The sequence below is a fragment of the Podarcis vaucheri genome (assembly GCF_965113315.1).
Source record: "Podarcis vaucheri genome assembly, chromosome: Z".
In the NCBI taxonomy this organism is placed as follows: domain Eukaryota; kingdom Metazoa; phylum Chordata; class Lepidosauria; order Squamata; family Lacertidae; genus Podarcis; species Podarcis vaucheri.
Genome location: NC_138758.1, coordinates 982,922 through 1,003,448, shown reverse-complemented (window position 1 = coordinate 1,003,448; position 20,527 = coordinate 982,922). Strand labels below are relative to the sequence as shown.

Here is a 20,527-nt window from a genome sequence, read left to right as displayed (position 1 = left end):
CAGATTTGATGAAGTGAAAATGCGTGAGGGCCGACCAAAGTTATTGAGATTCTTTTGGGATTGAAGCTGTTGAGCTTTTTTTAGGATTTACCCCAAAATTGATCTTTCTTTAGAACTGTAGTTTTTGAACTTGGGGGGGGGGGGTTGAAGCTGTTCTTTTAGGATTTTACCCCAAAGTTGAGCTTTTTTTAGGATTGAAGTTGTTGAGGGGTTTTTTTTTGGACTTTACCCCAGGAAATAAACTGGATTAAACCGACCAGCGTGCCAGATTGGGCCCCCGAAACGGACCTTGGACATGCCTGCTTTAGAACAACCAAATGAAATTTCTTCATCACATAGATCTTGGCGCAAATTGAGCTTTGACTTCCTCCTGTCCCCCACCCTGACTTCCAGATGAGGCCCCTGGAACGCACTTTGGACATGCCTGGTTTATGGGGAGGCATTGCTTCTGCAAAGCAAAGATTCCTTCTCCCCTCCCCCTTATCAAACCAAGATATAGTGGTACAGTGGTACCTCGGGTTACATACGCTTCAGGTTACAGACTCCGCTAGCCCAGAAATAGTACCTCGGGTTAAGAACTTTGCTTCAGGATGAGAACAGGAATTGTGCAGCGGCAGCAGGAGGCCCCATTAGCTAAAGTGGTGCTTCAGGTTAAGAACAGTTTCAGGTTAAGAACGGACCTCCGCAACGAATTAAGTACTTAACCCGAGGTACCACTGTACCTCCGGTTGCCAATGGGATCGACTCCGATCAGATCCCAAGGTTTCCGCAACCGGAGGTGCCTGTTCTGCACAGGTACATGGCACGGTAGATGGTTTTGTTAGCCAATGGCCTGGGAGAAAAAGAATGCTTTTGCTTGGGCTCCTTAAATGAAAATAAGGCTAGGCTTGAATAAAATGTGATCATTTTTGATAATTCTTGTATTGTTATTATAAATATGAGCTTCTCAAAACATTGCAGAAAGGGACGCGGGTGGCGCTGTGGTCTAAACCACTGAGCCTAGGCCTTTCCGATCGGAAGGTCGGGGCTTCGAATTCCCGCGTCAGGGTGAGCTCCCGTTGCTCGGTCCCTGCTCCTGCCAACCTAGCAGTTCAAAAGCGCGTCAAAGTGCAAGCAGATAAATAGGTACCGCTCCGGCAGGAAGGTAAACGGCGTTACCGTGTGCTGCTCTGGTTTCGCCAGAAGAGGCTTAGTCATGGTGGCCACATGACCCGGAAAAACTGTCTGCGGACAACACTGGCTCCCTTGGCCAATAAAGTGAGATGAGAGCTGCAACCTGTCGTCCGCGACTGGACTTAACGGTCCGGGGTCTCTTCACCTTTTTTTTAAAAAAAGTTGCAACTTCTCTGAACTTTTATCTAAAAAGTGTGGCATGTAGTGGCACTGAAGGGCTGTAAGAGATTAGCAATTCTGCAAATTCTGTGATGGCGCATGGGCAGATGTCGAAAGCCAATGTTTCAACTGGGAACAGTTCAGGAAGAGAAAGTTCTTCTCCAACTCTGCTAAGCTGGATTGCAAATGCTGAGGTCCCAAGCTAGGGTCTTCAACATGCAACAACCCAGCTGCTAATGGGGGGGCGGGGAGAGAGAGAGAGAGACTAATACAGGGCATTCTCTCTACTTTCACCTGCAAAGTTTATCCCGGACTGGCTTGGGAACCCTGCAATGGGTATATCGCAAATACCTGCCAGCACACAATAGGCGACTTCCGCTCCAAGATGTACTGAGTTAGAGGTGATGGTTCGAGCTCGTACTTGTCAAAGGGAAGCTTGTCGATCACCATGGGCTCGCAATCCGTGCAGGAGAACCTCACCACTGGGTGGGCTGTGCGGGGAGGCTAGGAAGTGGGGGGGAAGGAAGAAAGGGAATAAGAACCATTTGGAGGAAAAGGGAAATAACAACAACAATAATAATTCATTATTTATACCCTACCCATCTGGCTGTGTTTCCCCAGCCACTCTGGGTAGTCTCCGACAGAACATTAAAATACAATAGTCTGTCAAACATTAAAAGCTTCCCTAAACAGGGCTGCCTTCAGATGTCTTCTAAAAGTCTGGTAGTTGTTTTTCTCTTTGACATCTGGTGGGAGGGCGTTCCACAGGGCGGGTGCCACTACTGAGCTTACAGGGCGTCATCCCAAGAGCCAATTGGCCAGCCAGGCAAGAACGTTAATTTATTCCTTTTTTCATAATCCTCCACAAAACATCGCAAAGAATGGCTAGCTCAATAGCTATCCAGCACCAAGTGTTCAAAATGTAGAATACATTAGTCACAATGTTCCAGAAGGTTGGTCTGTAACAGGGGTTGGCGAACTTTTTCAGCAGAGGGTCGGTCCACTGTCCCTCAGACCTTGTGGGGGGCCGGACTAGATTTTTTGGGGGAAGGGGGGGATGAACGAATTCCTATGCCCCACAAATAACCCAGAGATGCATTTTAAATAAAAGGGCACATTTTACTTGTGTCAAAACACACTGATTCCCAGACCACCCAGGGGCCAGATTAAGAATGCGATTGGGCCGGATCCGGCCCAATCGCCTTCTAAATCTGGCCCGCAGATGGTGCTTTTACATGAGTAGAATGCGTGCTTTTATTTAAAATGCATCTCTGGGTGATTTATAGGGCATAGGAATTCATTCATATATTTTTTTCAAAGTATAGTCTGGCCCCCCACAAGGTCTGAGGGACAGTGGACCAGCCCCCTGCTGAAAAAGTTTGCTGACCTCTGGCCTACATGATCCCCACAGTGGGAGAATTAAGAGGTTGCAAGGGGGGATATTAGGGTAGGGGTCAGCAAACATTTTTAGGAGAACGGTTCATTGCCCCTCAGACCTTGTGGCGGGCCGGACTGCACACGTGCAGCAGAAGGGGGCTTCTCTCTCTCCCCCAGCCCCTCCCCCCCCTGCTTTCCTACCTCCTCCGCCACTCTGCCTGCGGTTGGGAGCCACCGCCGCCTCTGCTTTCCGGGCCAGCTTTCCAGGGCGCCAGGCACAGGGCCCACAGACGCACCCAGCTCCAGCCAAAGCCCCGCAACACGGCCGTCACGATGCCCACAGCGCGGCCATGGGTGGAGAGGCCAGAGGGCAGATGGTGAGCCTGGGCCACACCTTGGCGCGTGGGCGACGAGGCTTCGGATTGGCTGGCACCAATCAAAGCCCAGCTCCCTTCCTTCGCAGGATGGGGAGAAGCCGGGAGGGAGGAGGCAGTGTGGGGGGAGGCGCCTAAAAAAAAAAATGCAAAAAAAATGGCGCAACCCGAACAATCACACCGATCCAAGCGGCGATTCCAGGACTGTCCGTGGGCAATTGGGCCTGATCCAACCCGTGGACCTTAGTTTGCTGACCCATGTATTAGGGCTACCCAGTGTTACTTGAGATTGGATGTGATATGAAAACAGAGAATCAGAGCTGGAAGGGAAAGCAGGGGTCATTTGCTTTCCCTGCAACCCCCTGCAACGCAGGAACCTTTTTTGCCCAAGGTGGGGCTCAAATCCACGATCCTGAGATTATGAGTCTCATGCTCTATCGACTAAGCTGTCCAGCTACTTTCCACCACATTACTAATGGTCACCAAGACATTTGCGTTGACCGTATCTGCAAAGAAGCTTGAAAGCACTGTGACATACCAGTGTTGGTGAATTTTGATCGGGCCAAAAGGATTCTGGAATTGGCCAATGCCCAACAGGAACGCCCGTTTTAGGATTAGGCCTCACATAGATGAGCTTATGACAGCTGTGCCATGGCTGAGAACCAAAAGAATTGATAGGTCTGGTGACATCAACAAGTCCATCTAAAATCCAAAAGGAGAACAATAAGAAGTTAGTACAGCACATTAGGTCTCGAGCATTACTTTTCCAATCACTACTTAGATGTGTTTTCTCAAAGCCATGCGCGAACAGATTAGCTGTAAAACTGATAATTTGAGTTAGAAAAACAAAGAAGTCTGTGTAGTGGTTGCACATCTAAGACTGTTTTGGGAAAAGTAGGTCTATTGACTGGTTTTGTGCCTAAAATAATTTGGGGGAGGGGAGATTAAAAAGTCTGCGTGGTGGTTTTGTGTTTAAGATAAAGATTAGTTTTGCATCCAAAAATGAAAACATGCAGCAGGAGAATCATTTCCGGAGCAAGAAATGAACCAGTTTAAGCATTCAAAGAACTGAAGATAATTGTTCAACAGAAATGTCAGAAGCAAAGTTATAATACAATATTGTGTACAGAATCTACTCTGGTTTTGCAATATCATCCTTTTTTTTAAACCAAAGACGTTTACACATTTGCAAACCTTAAGAGTTTACAATGGTCATAAAGCGTTTACCATACCTTCCCCAATGTAGGGTGGATCGGGTCCCGATTTCTCAAAGTTTATGACAACACCACTCTGGACTTTCTGAGCAAGAGATTCTAAACACTGGTTCAGCATCCTCTGAGTCCGAACACAATAGGAACGTCCTATAATGGAAAGCGAAGCGATAAGGAGGTTCTGAAGGAAACGTGACTCGTCAATATGGCAAAAGACTACTATTGAAACAGACCAGGGATCAGCAAACTTTTTCAGCAGGGGGCCAGTCCACTGTCCCTCAGACCTTGTGGGGGGCTGGACTATATTTTAAAATATAAAATAAAAAATGAACAAATTCCTATGCCCCACAAATAACTCAGAGATGCATTTTAAATAAAAGGACACATTCTACTAGTGTCAAAACACGCTGATTCCCAGACTGTCCGCGGGCCAGATTTAGAAGGCGATTGGGCCTTAGTTTGCCTACCCATGAAGTAGACTTTCCATCATGCCAGCTTATGGGAAAAAAGAAGACATCAGTATTGTTGCATGGGAGGTACAAGCGCCCCCTGCCATTGTCTTCCCTATGGCACCACTGCCTGGCCTGATTAAAGCGGAGGATATTTAACTTTGCACACAAGCTGTTGAATCTTGTTCATCCCCTTTGTAAAGAAGCGCCACTGAACAGAATACGATCGTACACGGGTTTCGGTCTTATCATACCTCAGATCAGGCATCCCCAACCTTTGGCCTGCCAGATGTTTTGAACTAAAATTCCCATCATCCCTAACCACTGGGGTCCTGTGAGGTAGGGATCATGGGAGTTGCAGGCCAAAACATCGGGAGGGCCGCAGGTTGGGGATGCCTGCCTCAGAACAAAACTATGGCACAGATTCCATGTTTTCAAACAGCCAGTGCAAGGGCTGTTGTGCTAGCGTAAGGGTGAGAATAGCTGCACAATAGCAACGCCAATGGGTTTACTTTGATACTGCATGGGCAACAAGACGGATCGGGGCTACAGCAATCTGTTGCGCAACCAGCCATGAGAAACACAGTGACTTCCTGTAGCCTTCTCTCATGCAAGCCATTCTGCTAGCTCATGAGGTACACCGCCAAGGAAGTTGAACCTGGCGCTAGGTTGAATGCCTACCTGTGACTTCCAGGTTTAGCAGGAAATAAAAGCTTTATCTCAGGGGTCAGTTCATGGTCCCACAGACGCTGTGGTGGGCTGGAGTGTGCGCGCGCATGCACAAATGCTATTAACGACACTGCTTCCGGTGCGGAGGAGGCACGAGCAGTTTCCCATTGGCTGCAGGAGCTTCCTTCAGGGGCACAGTTACCCCATTCAGGACCTTTTTGCAGATATAGGCATATACACATAAATGTAAAATGTATTTTTCTGTCTAATGTATTCCTCGAGACGAGTGACATGAAATAATCTTCTAAGTGTCTAATGATAGGGTTGGCAGACAAAAGAACCTGGCACTGGGAGATGCTGGCACAGGCAGACAATGATCTGAGTCTAGGTTCCCTATCTTCATCTGTTCCACTCTACTAGAAAAACTAGAAGTACAGTGGTACCTCAGGTTACATACGCTTCAGGATACAGACTCCACTAACCCAGAAATAGTACCTCGGGTTAAGAACTTTGCTTCAGGATGAGAACAGAAATCGTGCTCTGGCGGCACAGTGGCAGCAGGAGGCCCCATTAGCTAAAGTGGTGCTTCAGGTTAAGAACGGACCTCCAGAACGAATTAAGTTCTTAACCCGAGGTACCAGTGTATCATAATCTGCAGGAGTGGTCAAGGTTTGTTGATTAGTAGGTCTCTTGAACTTTTTTCAACCTGTCCAGCGGGGGTAAGCCATAAATAAACTCCACCTGTTGAATAGTCATTATGATCTCTACTTAATTTCTTCCTTTTCAAATTAGTGAGTTCATTAGAGAAGTTCTTCATGTATTCTTCTGTCGTTTGTATGAGTTTGTCATAATCAAGTTTGCTTAGCTTGGCTTCACGACATTCTTTCGCCTCCTCTATATCCTTATTAATCTGGTCTAAACTGGCTACGAATTCTTCTATTATTAACAACATTAAATCACTGGAACATTTGTTGAGAATTTGTTCACACCCATTTTCCCACAAATCTGTTATCCTCTTTGAATTGAGTAGGTGCCTTTGGGATGCGTAACCCTCTAGGAATCAAATTATTCTTAACATACTCTGTAAGTGAGGCTCCATGCCTCTCTAAACGTCCTTTTTGCTTAAATACAGACTCAAAGTTCATGTCACCATTAAGCACCTGGTCACCTTCACTCTGAAAGAAGGTAACCATGTTTAATAACTTGTCTTTTTCTACATCAGTGTACCCATTTTGTTTTTAGTATAAACAGCCACAACAAAACGCAAAACCAAAACAACCAGAAAACCTAAACTACTTAAAGTAGCTTTTCAGCTGATCACGAAGTCCAGTATGCCTGCCAACCCTATCATCTTCATTAGACACTTAAAAGAGTATTTCATATCACTCGTCTAAGGAATACATCAGACAGGAAAATACAAGAGAAAATAGAGAAATTAGATCAGAACGTACTATGGCACTGACAAAACAGGATTTGTATTTTGTACATACTGGACCTGGTGATCAACTGAAAAGCTACTTTTTAATGTATTATGTCACGAAGTAAGTAGTTTCTAGTAAAGAACTTTGCAATTGTTACAATATGGCCTATTAAGTGTGTGTTTTCTCAACTGGATTTGTGTAATGCAGGCCTTCTGGTGGTTTTGGTTTGACACAGGCATCTAGGCACATATAGACACGAATGAAAAGCTTAGCCAGATGTTACGTGTCAATGCACTAATGCACTTCATGATTTCAAAGTGGATGGATTGAGGTTGGCAAACCAAGAAAAAGGCGCAAAAAGGCTACCTCCTGTGACTTCACACATCTGTGTAATGGCAGACTCATCTGTCGGGACGCTTCCTAGCTGTTCGGGCTCCACTGAAGAGGCTCCAGGTAAGCGCAGCACGAGGGCAAACAGCCTCTGATCCCAGCGAAACGGTTCTTTGGTTAACTCGCTTCCAGGAAGGGGAGAATTCAGAGGAAGATGAAGCTGAAAAGGAAGGCAAGGCACCTGGAGGCTTCGCTAGAACAGTAAGCTCATTGGATTCCTTCTGGAAAGGAACCACAGAATCACAGAGCTGGAAGGGGCCGCAGGGAACATCTAATCCAGGGGTCAGCAACCTTTTCCAGCCATTGACCAGTCCACCGTCCCTCAGACCATGTGGTGGGCTAGACTATATTTTGAAGGGGAAAAAGAATGAATTCCCATGCCCCACAAATAACCCAGAGGTGCATTTTAAATAAAACGACACATTCTACTCATGTCAAAACACGCTGATTCCCGGACCGTCCGTGGGCCGGACTGAGAAGGCGATTGGGCCACATCCAGCCCCCAGGCCTTAGGTTACCTACCCCTGATCTAGTCCATGGATAGGCAAACTAAGGCCCGGGGGCCGGATCCACCCCAAACGCCTTCTAAACAACAGCACAACAAAATTTGGGGTCGCTGGGTGGATCTTTGCACCCTGGCGGCGCATGTGCTCAAGACAGCCCTGGTTCTGCTTCTGATTTGAGTGCCACACTTCCGCTTTGAGTGTTACACTGAGGTCTGTTTTGTGGTCTCCAAAAGAGGTTGAAAGATCTCAAAGCAAATCTTTAAAAAATGTAATACGAACATCGGCAACTGGGAAGCACTGGCCTGCGAGCGCTCCAATGGGAGAACAGCCTTGACCAAAGGTGTCGTGGGCTTTGAAGACACTCAAACTCGGGATGCAATGGAGAAACGGGCGAAGAGGAAGGAAGCCTCACTGGGATCAACTCCCGCCCAGAAACCAATGTCCCCACTGTGGAAGGATGTGTGAATCCAGAATTGGCCTCCACAGTCGCTTACAGACTCACTGTTAAAATCCATATTTATGGAAGAAAATCTTACTCGGCTACAAGGGATCGCCAGAGGAGGAGAAGCACTTGCCCTATTGCAGGTGGGAAAGCAAAGTGTCTTGACTCTGATTTTTTAATTCTGGAAAAGTACGGCATTGCTACCAGGAAGAGAACTGGCTTTTTCATGCTTACTAGAAGAAAAACGAAAAGACATGAAGTGCTTGGCATGCTCTCGTCCATGGGGTCATGAACTAATCAACTCAACAAGGACAACATCTTCAGGCAAGGCTGGGCACGGCCCCTGCTTGAAACCCTGAACAGCCACGGCTAGTCAGTGCAGGGAATCCTGAGCTAGAAGGACCGGCAGCCTGACTCTGTATGAGCATTTACTGTTCCCAACCCTAATCCTGCAGAAAGCCATCTAATTACGATTATAATTTGTTCCTGACTTGTTTTGAGGAGGTAATTGAATTATTGTTTGATTTTATACCAATGTTATATATTTGATGTCATAGTAATAATAATAAATTATTATTTATACCCTGCCCATCTGGCTGAGTTTCCCCAGCCACTCCAAGTGGCTCCCAATCGAGTACTAAAAACAATGCAGCATTAAATATTAAAAACTTCCCTAAACAGGGCTGCCTTCAGATGTCTTTTAAAAATAAATAATAATAATAGCCACCCTGAGCCCAGTTTTGGCCAGGGAGGGCGGGATATAAATTATTATTATTATTATTATTATTATTATTATTATTATTATTATTATTATTATTAACAGATTCCCATGTTTGCATCTTCTTCCAGCCTGATCTCCCTCTGAGCAAGACAGGAAGAATGGGATAGAAACATAACTAATAATTCTACATGCAATTGTTATCAAGCAGCTCTAACACTGCAGGGAATATCAGACAGGAGTGCTTTTTAAACTCCTGGCAGGAGAACACATTCAGTGCAGCCATATTCCAGTTGAAAGCTTACCTCCTCCTGCACACCTGCCATATTTGTCAACTTGTTTCCATCCGTGATAGTAATTAAAATCGAGGGCTCTAAAAAGAATGGGTTCCTTCCCTACAGAGAGGAGGGAAAATATATCTGCATTAGCGTTTGAAACACAAAGGATCCATTAAAGACAGGGAGGTTCAACAAGGTCGATCGCGATCTACTGGTAGATCCTAGCGAGGTTTTGGTAGATCGTGGTCAATCTCTGGCTCCCTTTCCTTAGCGTCGCTAAGACTGACTCCTGCCATGCCCTTTTGTGAGTGATTTAACCCTTTTTTCTGCCTTTAACCTCCCCAAAAACATTTTTTTAAATGGGGATTTCCTCCCGAAAAAAGCCCCCCCCCAAACAACTTCCGGGGTGGCACCACCGGCAATGGCGGACTCCCTCTGAACCGGAGGGACCAGCTCTGCATGAAACGGGTCTTTTCCGCTGCGGCGTAGCGGGGACCCTTCTGGAAATCACAGGCGGATGAAGCCTGTGACCGTGGGACTCGGCGGGCACCCTTAGCGCCCCCCAACCCACAAAGGAACCCACAAACGGGCTCCGAAGTGAAGAGGGGGAAGTGGCGTGGTGCTGTGAGTTAATTGCTTTTTCTGTGGAGCGAAGCCGCATAGCCGTTGCCGGAGAGTGCTGCCTGTTTCCTGGGACAATTTGGCATCTAAAATAACCAACCGTGAGTACTGGAACATTAAATATTTGGACTTCAAATAAGAACTGGCGAAATAAAAAGGAATTTGGACTTTAAAATTAACCCTAATTTGGTACTGAAATGGGAAGGTTTAAACAGGAAGTCACCCTTCCGTTTCCTTGTAGTCAGAACAAAGCAAAGACAACGCAAACTAGAGCCTTAAAAATCACTTTTAAAGGGTCGACTTTCATCATTTAAAATCGCTGAACCACCCTTCGGTAGCAGAAGAAGAGGGTCTTTTTCCTGAGCTGTTTAAACCTGCAGAAGTGAAGCTAAAGCAAAGTAATTTTCCACCGTCCTGACCCTGGAGCAGGGTGTCAGAATTGATGTTTGAAGCTCATTGACCAGAAACAAATGTCTTTGACAGATAGTTAAAAGAAGAGAAATATTGTGACTCCATTGTTTCTTTTCGTCTTTTAAAAGAACAAATATGGACAAAATATCTTAAAAAAGAAACTTTGTTGCTATAGTTTTCAAGGAAAAGAACAACCAGAAGTTTTTCCCCCTAGAGGGGAACTGTGAAATTGTAACTAAATCCTGGGAACTTGCAGCTGTTACTGATTACAACTGTGGGAAAGGATTTGTGACCTTGTAGGACAATGCCTTCAGAAGCACTGTTGGGTGCTTTCTGTAAAATAAATGCCCTATTGGATTAGTTAAGTCAGAAAACGGATTTTATGACTAATGCGGCTAGAACCTTTGAACAGGTAGTGGGAAACTATATGGAGCCCACCCAGGAACCAAAACAGGAGCATGCCATCACAGAACAACTGAAAGAAGAGGACCTTGCTGAATCTTGGGCGCCAGGGATGGAGGGACTTTTGGTCCAGCAGGAAAATGAGCCTTTGGATTTGACAAATGAACTTGGAAAAAACCAGATTTGGAAAGACAAAGTTTGGCTGGAAATGGGGGGTTGGGGTGACCCCCCTAGGCAGGGATGTTTGGACTTTCCGAATCTGGCAATGGGCCCTCAGAGGTTTGGAGCTGTTGGGACTTCCAATCTTGGAGGGAATTTGAAACATGTTTTAAAATACAACATGGAGTCTAGTCTGGACTATGAGAAAGGGGCTGATTTGTTGAAAAGGGTCAAAAACACTACCAAGCTGGAGTTCCCACGAGTGAAAGGAAAATATGAAGAAGAGCTGCGGAAGGGACATGGAAGAGATTTGAAGGCCTCGGATATAAGATCACCAGGTTAATGTGCCAGACTAATGGGATAAAAAAAGGACTGACAATCCTGGGACCGGGGGGAGGGGATGCTGGAAGAAGATTGGATTGTTTTTATTCTCTTTTTTTATCATCAGAAATGTTTTATGAACGTTGCAAAAATGTTGAAATGAAATTACTTGGCTCTTGTAAGAATGTTTAAAGAACTAGGTAAAAAGGTAATGGTTATGAGAAGCTGGTAAAAATAAGATTTAAGTTTTAAGGTCTTTTATAAGATAAGATGAAAATAGAGCAAGGTAATGTAATGACAGAATATTATGAATTATGGAAAGGATTTGCTGTGACAATTATTAATCAAGATACAAGAGATGGGAGAAGGAGGAGGTCATGGAAAGAAGGTAATGAAAGTGGAGAATTTGAAAATGATGGTTTTATTTTTATTTTTCTGTTCTTGTCTTTTTTCTCTGTAATTTTGTCTTTTTTTTTTCTTTGTAATTTTAAAAAAATATTTTTTCAATAAATATCATTTTTTAAAAAAATAAAAAGCCCCCCAAAACAGACCTTCCTTAAAAAAAGCTCAACTGCTTTGACCTGAACCCCGCCAAAAATGGGCTTTCCTCCTTCCCCAAAACAGGGCTTTCCTTCAAAAAAAAAAAAAAAAAAGCTAAACACTTTCACCCTGAACCCCTAAAAATGGGCCTTCCTCAACAAAAACCTCAACAATCTTGACACCTGAACCCCCCAAAAGGGTAGCCGTGTTGGTCTGCCGTAGTCGAAATGAAATAAAAAATATTCTTCCAGTAGCACCTTAATGAGACCAGCTAAGTTTGTTATTGGTATAAGTGGTTAGATCACCACAAGTTTTTAACTCTGAGTAGATCCCTTGGGAGTTGGCCACCCCTGCATTAGAGGATCACAGCCATCAACATGCAAATGAGATCTATATATCTACATAGATCTGCTCTGGCCCTTGGCAGAAAGTATTTCGGCTCACCATACAAGGTACTAAATAGGCAATTTTCTCAGGCTCTGGTAGTTGCAGGAGCAAGTAGCAGTGAGTTCCCCAAGTGGCCTGTTTGCTTTATTTTAAATGCGCCAGCAAATATTCACATCCTAAAGATTAGATGCTAAGGTTTTTCAGGTAAGGCAGTGAGGAAATTAAATTAAATCAAATCCATTACCTGTCCATAGTTGTCTATTCCAGACACCAATCTGTTGAGGTTGAGCAAGTCAAACGAGGATCGAAGGGCCTGTCCAAGGGTGGTCAGTCCTGACGCTTGCAGATTTTTCAGTTCATTCATAAAAGTGGCATGGTTCTCCTTCCATCCAGCCTGCAAAATAACATTATTCCACACTTTGTGACAGCCCTACTTTTAAAAAAATGTCTCCAAGACATATATAATTACTCTACATTTTCCCCATTCTTTGACATTTTTTGCTTGGATTGACCCCCAATTGTCTCTGTTAAGTCTGGCCAGTTCAATATAATAAAATAATTTATTTATTCTTTTTTTGCCGGGGGGGGGGGTGTTAATTTCTTTTTTTCCAATTTTTGGAAATGAGTGTTCTCGCAGTCCCTATAGCAAAAAGGAAGATTTTCTTGTTTCCTTTGGCTATATCTGTGTCTATTATCCCTAAGAGAAAGGCTTCTGTTTTCTTTGCAAAAAATTTTTTAAACGTTTTCTTTACTTCTTTATACACCGTGTCCCAGAAACTTTTGATTTTTTGGCAAAACCACCTCATATGTATGAGTGTCCCCTCCACTTTGTTACACCTCCAACACATATCTAATTTTACATACATTTCACATATTTTGGCAAAAAGCAGTGTCCCCAAATCAATACAGTGGTACCTCGGGTTAAGAACTTAATTCGTTCTGGAGGTCCATTCTATAGCAGAGTCTATAACCTGAATCATCTGTAACCCGAGATACCACTGTACTTGGACTTGTTTCAATTAACCTCTGCAGGATGATTTGTGCTACATAGGTTATAAATGGTTAAAAAGGGGGTTATAACAAAGTATGAAAGAGAATTTGCTAGAAGTGAAAAAGAAAACCGTGCAAAGCATGAAGGAAGTCAAACAGTAGGAAAGAAAATGGAAATATGGTGTGGGTGTGTTCGTTCTTTTTTCCCCTTTCGTTTTATTCTCTTTTTTCAGGTTTATTTTGTTTTTGTTGCTTTTTTTGTTATGTGTTTATGTTAATAATACAGTGGTACCTTGGGTTACATACGCTTCAGGTTACACACTCTGCTAACCCAGAAATAGTGCTTCAGATTAAGAACTTTGCTTCAGGATGAGAACAGAAATCGTGCTCTGGCAGCGCAGCAGCAGCGGTAGGCCCCATTAGCTAATGTGGTGCTTCAGGTTAAGAACAATTTCAGGTTAAGAACAGACCTCCAGAACGAATTAAGTACTTAACCCGAGGTAAAAGGTAAAGGAAAAGGTACCCCTGACCATTAGGTCCAGTCGTGACCGACTCTGGCGTTGCGGCACTCATCTCGCTCTATGGGCCGAGGGAGCCGGCGTTTGTCCGCAGACAGCTTCCGGGTCATGTGGCCAGCATGACTAAGCCACTTCTGGCGAATCAGAGCAGCACATGAAAACACCGTTTATCTTCCTGCTGGAGTGGTACCTATTTATCTACTTGCACTTTGACATGCTTTCTTACTGCTAGGTTGGCAGGAGCTGGGACCGAGCAACGGGAGCTCACCCCGTCGCGAGGATTCAAACTGCTGATCTTCTGATCAGCAAGTCCTATGCTCTGTGGTTTAACCCACAGCGCCACCCACATCCCTTTAACCCGAGGTACCACTGTATTAATAATAATAATTTATTTGTACCCCGCCCATCTCACTGGGTTTCTATCTATGCGGCTTCCAACAAAGATTAAAAATACATTAAAATGTCACACATTCAAAACTTCCCTAAACAGGACTGCCTTCAGATGTTGTAAATAAACTCAATAAAAATAAAAAATATTTTAAAATATATAGAATTACTTTTGCTCAATACATTCGAGGTGAGTATGAAAGATGGCCTGGAGCTCCTAAGAGAGGTAAGTTTTGAGCAAAACCACCAGCCAGAAGCATTTCCAACTTAAGGATCCACCCCCCGCCCAACAAAACACAAATTTTCACTTAGAAACTCAGATATATAAGCTAGGCTCTAAATACCTCCTTAAAACTACTCTCGTCAGCTCATATAAATAGGTGAACCTGGTGAGTAACTACAGTTCCCAACCCCTATAGTGATAATTTGCTGGTTGCCTTCTGATCTTATTTGATTTTAATCCAATTTTAAGCTGTATTTCAGCCGATTGCCGAATTTTATGTTTTAATGCAGGCATAGGCAACCTTGGCTCTCCAGATGTTTTGAGAGTACAATTCCCATCATCCCTGACTACTGGTCCTGCTAGCTAGGGATCATGGTAGTAGTAGGCCCAAAACATCTGGAGGGCCGAGGTTGCTTATGCCTGTTATAATGTATTTGTATTTTGATGTTAGCCACCCTGAGCCCGGTTATGGCTGGGGAGGGTGGGATAGAAATAAAAATTATTATTATTATTGTTGTTGTTAAGGTTACAGTTGCCGAATCAGAATGCCTAGTTGCCATTTGTGGGCTAAGCGGCTCAAAAGTTGCATTTTTCAATAGGACCTTTGGGTTCCGCTCCTGAAATTTATTCCAGTTGTTCAGATGAAATATAACAGAGAGAATTATACAGGGTGGGGTGTTAGTGTGTGAAAACAGCCAGGATCCAAGGAGAATTTTCACGCAATTTAGGCTCATGCAATTAGAAAAAAACCTCCTGTTTCGCTTATTGTATTTTAATATTGGACTATTGTTCTTTAATATTTTGAGTGGCTGGGGAAACTCAGCCAGATGGGTGGGGTATAAATAATAAATTGTTGTTGTTGTTCAACTAACTGGGCTTATTTTGGGATTAAGATAAAGCTAATTGTGGTCTCTTTCCAAATAAGGTATAAAAATGGCGGGAAGCGCCAGAGAAAAGGGTCACCAACCATTCAATGTGAATTTTTCTCATTTTATTCCCAGTGGGTTCGATAAGCCATAGGGCGCAAACCACAACTAACACGTGTATCATCCTTTTTTTGTAGAATGGACTAGTGGTTATAAAATAAATTGCTATTAAATGAAAATTTTTACAAAAAAAATATTTTTTTTCTACAGGTTTAAGGTCTCTTTGAGTCTGAAATAACTCACGCATTCGTGAGAATAGTTAAAATTGTACCCTCTTATGTTACAATGTTATCTGAAGTTATTTCACCTACAGTAACCCTCTGATTTCTTCTTGCTCCCTATCATATATAGCAGCAGGGTTTCTCAGTTCTCCAAGTGATTGACTTAAGCTGCACAACCAGGGTGGATAAAAATCAATGATTTTTAATGGATTTTTTTGATCTAAATTGGATTTTTAAAATAAAATGCTTTTGGAGGAAAAAATCTTCCTAAAGATACTGTATTTTTCGCCCCATAAGACGCACTTTTTCCCCTCCAAAAATGAAGGGGAAATGTGCCTGCGTCCTATGGGGCGAATGCAGGCTTTCGCTGAAGCCTGGAGAGCGAGGGGGGTGGGTGCTCCGAGGGTTGCGCAGAGCTGCCTGCAGTCCCGGGATCAGCGCACTTCTCCCCATCGCCAGCCCCACAAGCTTGGGGGACAGCGGGGAGGCAGAGCGTGCCTTCCCACTGTTCCCCGACCTGGTTCTTCCAGCCCCGCACCTGGGGGGGGGGAAATAATTTTTTTTTCTTTATTTCCCCCCCAAAAAACTAGGTGCGTCCTATGGGCCGGAGCGTCTTATGGGGCACAAAATACGGTAGTTTTCTATTTAAGTGACATTCTAATCTAAAGGCTAATCTTCAGGAAATAAGGATTTGTTTAAAGTTTTTCATGTGTGCTAAAACTCAGTCTAAGGGGTTTTTAAAAAAATAAAAAAGTTTAACCACATCAGTAAGCAAACATGGATACATATGCTATAATGTTATTTCTGTAGTTAAATAGTTTAAATTGTCATGAAGGAAATGATTATTTTTCTTCTTCCAATCGAATACAGGGGTACCTCGGGTTACAGACGCTTCAGGTTATGCATTTTCGGGTTGCGCACTGCGCCAAAACACCAAATTGCACTTTGCGCATAAGCACCGAATCATGACCTGCATGTGCACAGATTTTGCAAATGTGCTTCCCACACTGATCATGTTCGCAACCCGAAGTTCCACTGTACAGCAGAAAAGTTGTCCAAATAGAAACGATAATTACATAATGAACGGTCTATGTCTTTCTGATAGTAGAACCAAATCGGTCATTTTTGATGTAACTGTAAAAACTACTCTGAAAATTTATGACTCCAAAATGAAACCTTCTTCTGGTTCTTGATATGAAGAGGATACCAGCAAGGTTGAACCTTTCTGTAAAAAAATGATTTCAATCCAGCCTTACTGACTAGTGATTTACCCGAGGTACTATTTCTGAGCGGAGTCTGTAACCCGAGGTACCACTGCAGTTTTTGCTGTTATATAAAAAAAATGACTGATGTGGTTATGCCAGCCACGTCCAACAGGTAGATCGTGATCTACAAGCAGATCACTGAACATCTGGTAAGGTAAAGGTAAAGGTACCCCTGCCCGAACGGGCCAGTCTTGACAGACTGTGGGGTTTGTGCGCCCATCTCACATTTATTGGCCGGGGGCCAGCGCTGTCCGGGGACACTTCCGGGTCACGTGGCCAGCGTGACATCGCTGCTCTGGCGAGCCAGAGCCGCACACGGAACGCCGTTTACCTTCCCGCTGGTAAGCGGTACCTATTTATCTACTTGCACCCGGGGGTGCTTTCGAACTGCTAGGTGGGCAGGCGCTGGGACCGAACAGCGGGAGCGCACCCCGCCGCGGGGATTCGAACCGCCGACCTTTCGATCGGCAAGCCCTAGGCGTTGAGGCTTTAGCCCACAGCGCCACCCGCGTCCCTGAACATCTGGTAGATCACCCCAAAGTAGCTCAACAACTTTGGCTCTCTTTTAAAAAGCTCAACATTTTGCCCTGCACTCCCCCCCAAATGGGGCTTTCCTCCTCCCAAAAAAGCTCAGCAACGACCTGAACCCCAAAATAGAGGGTATATCACCGCCAGTTTTTAACTCCGTGAGTAGATCGGAGTCTCTTGGGAGCTGGCCACCCCTACATTAGAGGATCACAGCCATCACCATACAAATGATAGAAAAGCACCAGGGTCTGCTCTGACCCCTGGCAGAAAATATCTCGGAGCACAATACAAGGTACTAAATAGGCAATTTTCTCAGGCTCTGGTAGTTGCAGGAGCAAGTAGCAGTGAGTTCCCCAAGTGGCCCGTTTGCTTTATTTTAAATGCGCCAGCAAATATTCACACCCTAAAGATTAGATGCTAAGGTTTTTCAGGCAAGGCAGTGAGGAAATTAAATTAAATTAAATCCATTACCTGTCCATAGTTGTCTATTCCAGACACCAATCTGTTGAGGTTGAGCAAATCAAATGATGATCCAAGGGCCACCTCCCTAAAAAAAGCTCAACAACTGACCTAGATCCCTGGCTACCCCAACAAAGTTTGTTCTGGTACAGGTTTCCTCACCCTCAGCCCTCCCAATGTTTTTGGCCTACAACTCCCATGATCCCTAGCTAGCAGGACCAGTGGTCAGGGATGATGGGAATTGTAGTCTAGAACAGTAGGAGGAGGACACCGCTGCAGTTCTCTCTCACTGCAGATTTCAGCATGGCCCAACTTGGCCCCTCCAGCTGTTTTGGGACTACAACTCCCGTCATCCCTAGTCCCAAAACAGCTGGAGGGCCAAGTTTGGCCATGCCTGCCTGGAGGCACATGGCTGCAAGGTGGGGATGCTTTACAGATAATAATAAGAATAATAAAAATAAATTTATATTCTGCCCTCCCCAGCCATAACCAGGCTCAGGGTGGCTAACATCAAAATAGAAATACATCTTAAAATGGGATTAAAATCCAATAGGTTCAGAAGGCAACTGGCAAATTATGATTATAGGGTTTGGGAACCTTAGGTACTCACCAGGCTTACATATATATATATATATATATATATATATATATATATATATATATTTGCTTTCGTAGATTTTCACGGGTACAGGAATGCAGGTTTTGGTGTCTTCGGGTGTCTTCCCGTGTAAGAGTCGGGGTGTCTGGGCGACGTTTCGACGAGGTCTCACTCGTCATCTTCAGGCTGGTGCTTTCGGCTTCTTGTTACTGGAAGTTCCAGTAACAAGAAGCCGAAAGCACCAGCCTGAAGATGACGAGTGAGACCTCGTCGAAACGTCGCACAGACACCCCGACTCTTACACGGGAAGACACCCGAAGACACCAAAACCTGCATATATATATATATATATATATATATATATATATATATATGAGAGCCGGTGAGAGGACTTAGAGAGGCCTCTTATACATAGGATCTTGTAGGAGGAGAGGGGTCAGACTGGGCCCCAACCACAGGCCTGCCGGAATGATATAAATGCATAGCATGCATGCAGCACACGTATTTACACACACACAAACATACAGTGGTGACAGACAAGCATTCACACGCAGGGGGAGGGTCCACCTTCATCTTTGGATGTGCCTGCAAACGGTGATTCGTTTTATCTTAAGTTCAAACAGCCCCCCCACCCACACAAAAAGGAGGCCGTTTCCTGGACCCCCCCCAACTCCTCGCCACCACCATCTTTTGGCCTCTTGGGCAGGCATGGCCAAACTTGGCCCTCCAGCTGTTTTGGGACTACGATTCCCATCATCCCTGACCACTGGTCCTGTGAGCTAGGGATGATGGGAGTTGTAGTCCCAAAACAGCTGGAGGGCCCAGTTTGCCTATGTCTGATTTAACCTTTGGCCATTGCTAATTGGAATCCTACCTGCATTCCAGAAGCTGAGCTATATCAACAACAATTTATTTACACCCCACCCATCTGGCTGGGTTTCCTGCTCTTGGGAGAGGGGGGGGGCTTGTGGGAGGAAGCCCACTCACCTGTCCCCAAACTCCCCCACTCCTTACAGACAAAGGCAAACTCGGCCCTCCAGGTGCTTTGGGACTACAATTCCCACCATCCCTGACCACTGGTCCTGTTAGCTAGGGACCATAGGAGTTTGAGGAAGCATGGCATAGTCCATCACGGGCCTTGGCAAACTCGGCCCTCCAGCTCCTTTGAGACTACAACTCCCACCCTCCCTGACCACCGGTCCCGCGAGCTAAGGATGCTGGGAGTTGTAGTCCCCAAACGGCTCGCCCGCCAGGCGCTCCGCCTCCCCGCTGTCTTCCTGGGGCGGGAGGTGCCGCGTGGTGTCGGCGGGGCCTTCTTCTCCTCCGCCTTCCTCTTCTTCCTCCTCCCTCGCTCCCTCCTCCTCCTCCATCTAATCAGCGCCCTCAGCCTCCATACAAAAGCAAAATGTCCGCCATCTTCGCCCGCGGCGCGCCCGGCGGGGGAGGCGGGCGGCTTACCTTGATGCAATAGGGCGCCTCGTCGAAGGTGACCAGCATGTACCTGTCGCCGCGGCTGGCCGGGTCTCGGGCGCGCAGCTGAAGGGGGGAAAACGGGAGAAAGGAGCGCGTTAAAGGCGCGTCTGAGGGGGAGCGGGGCGGGGGGGACTCTCGACACGCGTCTTCCGAACGTGCGAGCGGGCGCTCGCGCTCGGGAGCGCGGTCTCTGAGGGTGTGTGCGCGCGCGGACTCGGACGGCCACGTCAGGCGGCGGGGCGGGGGGAGGGCGCGCGCGCACCTTCATGAAGAGCTCGACGGCGCCCTTGGCCACGTCCAGGTAGCTGGTGCCCAGGTAGGCCCGCTGGTTCATGGAGGCGGACGTGTCGATGAGGAAGAGCAGGATCGGCATGGTCCTCCGAGGGAGGCCCGGCCGGGGGGCAAGACGACGAAGGGAGGCCGCAGCCCACTCGCCCGCGCCGGGGCGCTGCTGCTGCTGCTGCTGCCGCTGAACGTACGACCGCCTCCCTCGATCCGCGCGGACGGACTGACAGGCTCTCGGCTCCTCCCGGCCGAGCCGCCGCTCGGGGGCGGCGCGTGACCCGAACGCCGGAGCGCCATTGGCCGGCGACGAGGCCGTCGTCTGCATATGCATGAGGGGCGGGGACTGCGGCGGCCTCGGCCCTCGCTCCCCTCTCTCCACCCTCGCCACTTCTCTCGGGATGCGATTGGCTTATGCGTTGCGGGCAGACGTCAGGGGGCGGAGCTGGGAGGGTTGATTGATGGGCGAAGGCGGAGGAGGCGGCAGCATTAGTTTCCAGGTAAGAGCAGGACATGGGATCCCAGACCTAGAAGGTGCCAATGCCCTTGAGTAATCATCGTGCATGGGCAGTACTAGATTGACATGTAAGCTCAACAAGCTCTAGCTTAGGGCCCTACTTTCTTGGGGGTCCCCAAAAGAAATAAAGGG

The 20,527-nt window shown here is 46.0% G+C and overlaps 1 protein-coding gene across 4 annotated transcripts in view; it reads right to left on the bottom strand.

Annotated features, from left to right (window-relative positions):
* Positions 1 to 20,100, bottom strand: part of LOC309523541 (integrator complex subunit 6-like) — a 42,585-nt gene extending 22,485 nt beyond the window's left edge. For 3 of the 4 annotated variants that reach the window (XR_014215443.1, XR_014215444.1, XM_082207391.1), the window contains exons 1-8: positions 19,859 to 20,093; positions 19,582 to 19,659; positions 12,253 to 12,402; positions 9,195 to 9,284; positions 7,200 to 7,383; positions 4,316 to 4,444; positions 3,622 to 3,785; positions 1,684 to 1,836 (exon numbers count right to left, since the gene is read on the bottom strand). Coding sequence is in view for 2 of the 4 variants with exons in the window: in XM_082207391.1 (XP_082063517.1) it covers positions 1,684 to 1,836; positions 3,622 to 3,785; positions 4,316 to 4,444; positions 7,200 to 7,383; positions 9,195 to 9,284; positions 12,253 to 12,402; positions 19,582 to 19,659; positions 19,859 to 19,969 (1,059 nt within the window). In the remaining 2 variants the exon portion in view is untranslated. Of the gene's footprint in view, positions 1 to 1,683; positions 1,837 to 3,621; positions 3,786 to 4,315; positions 4,445 to 7,199; positions 7,384 to 9,194; positions 9,285 to 12,252; positions 12,403 to 19,581; positions 19,660 to 19,858 lie in introns of all 4 variants that reach the window. The other variant, XM_082207392.1, reaches the window with a different exon arrangement.
* Between the last annotated feature and the right edge of the window lie 427 nt (positions 20,101 to 20,527).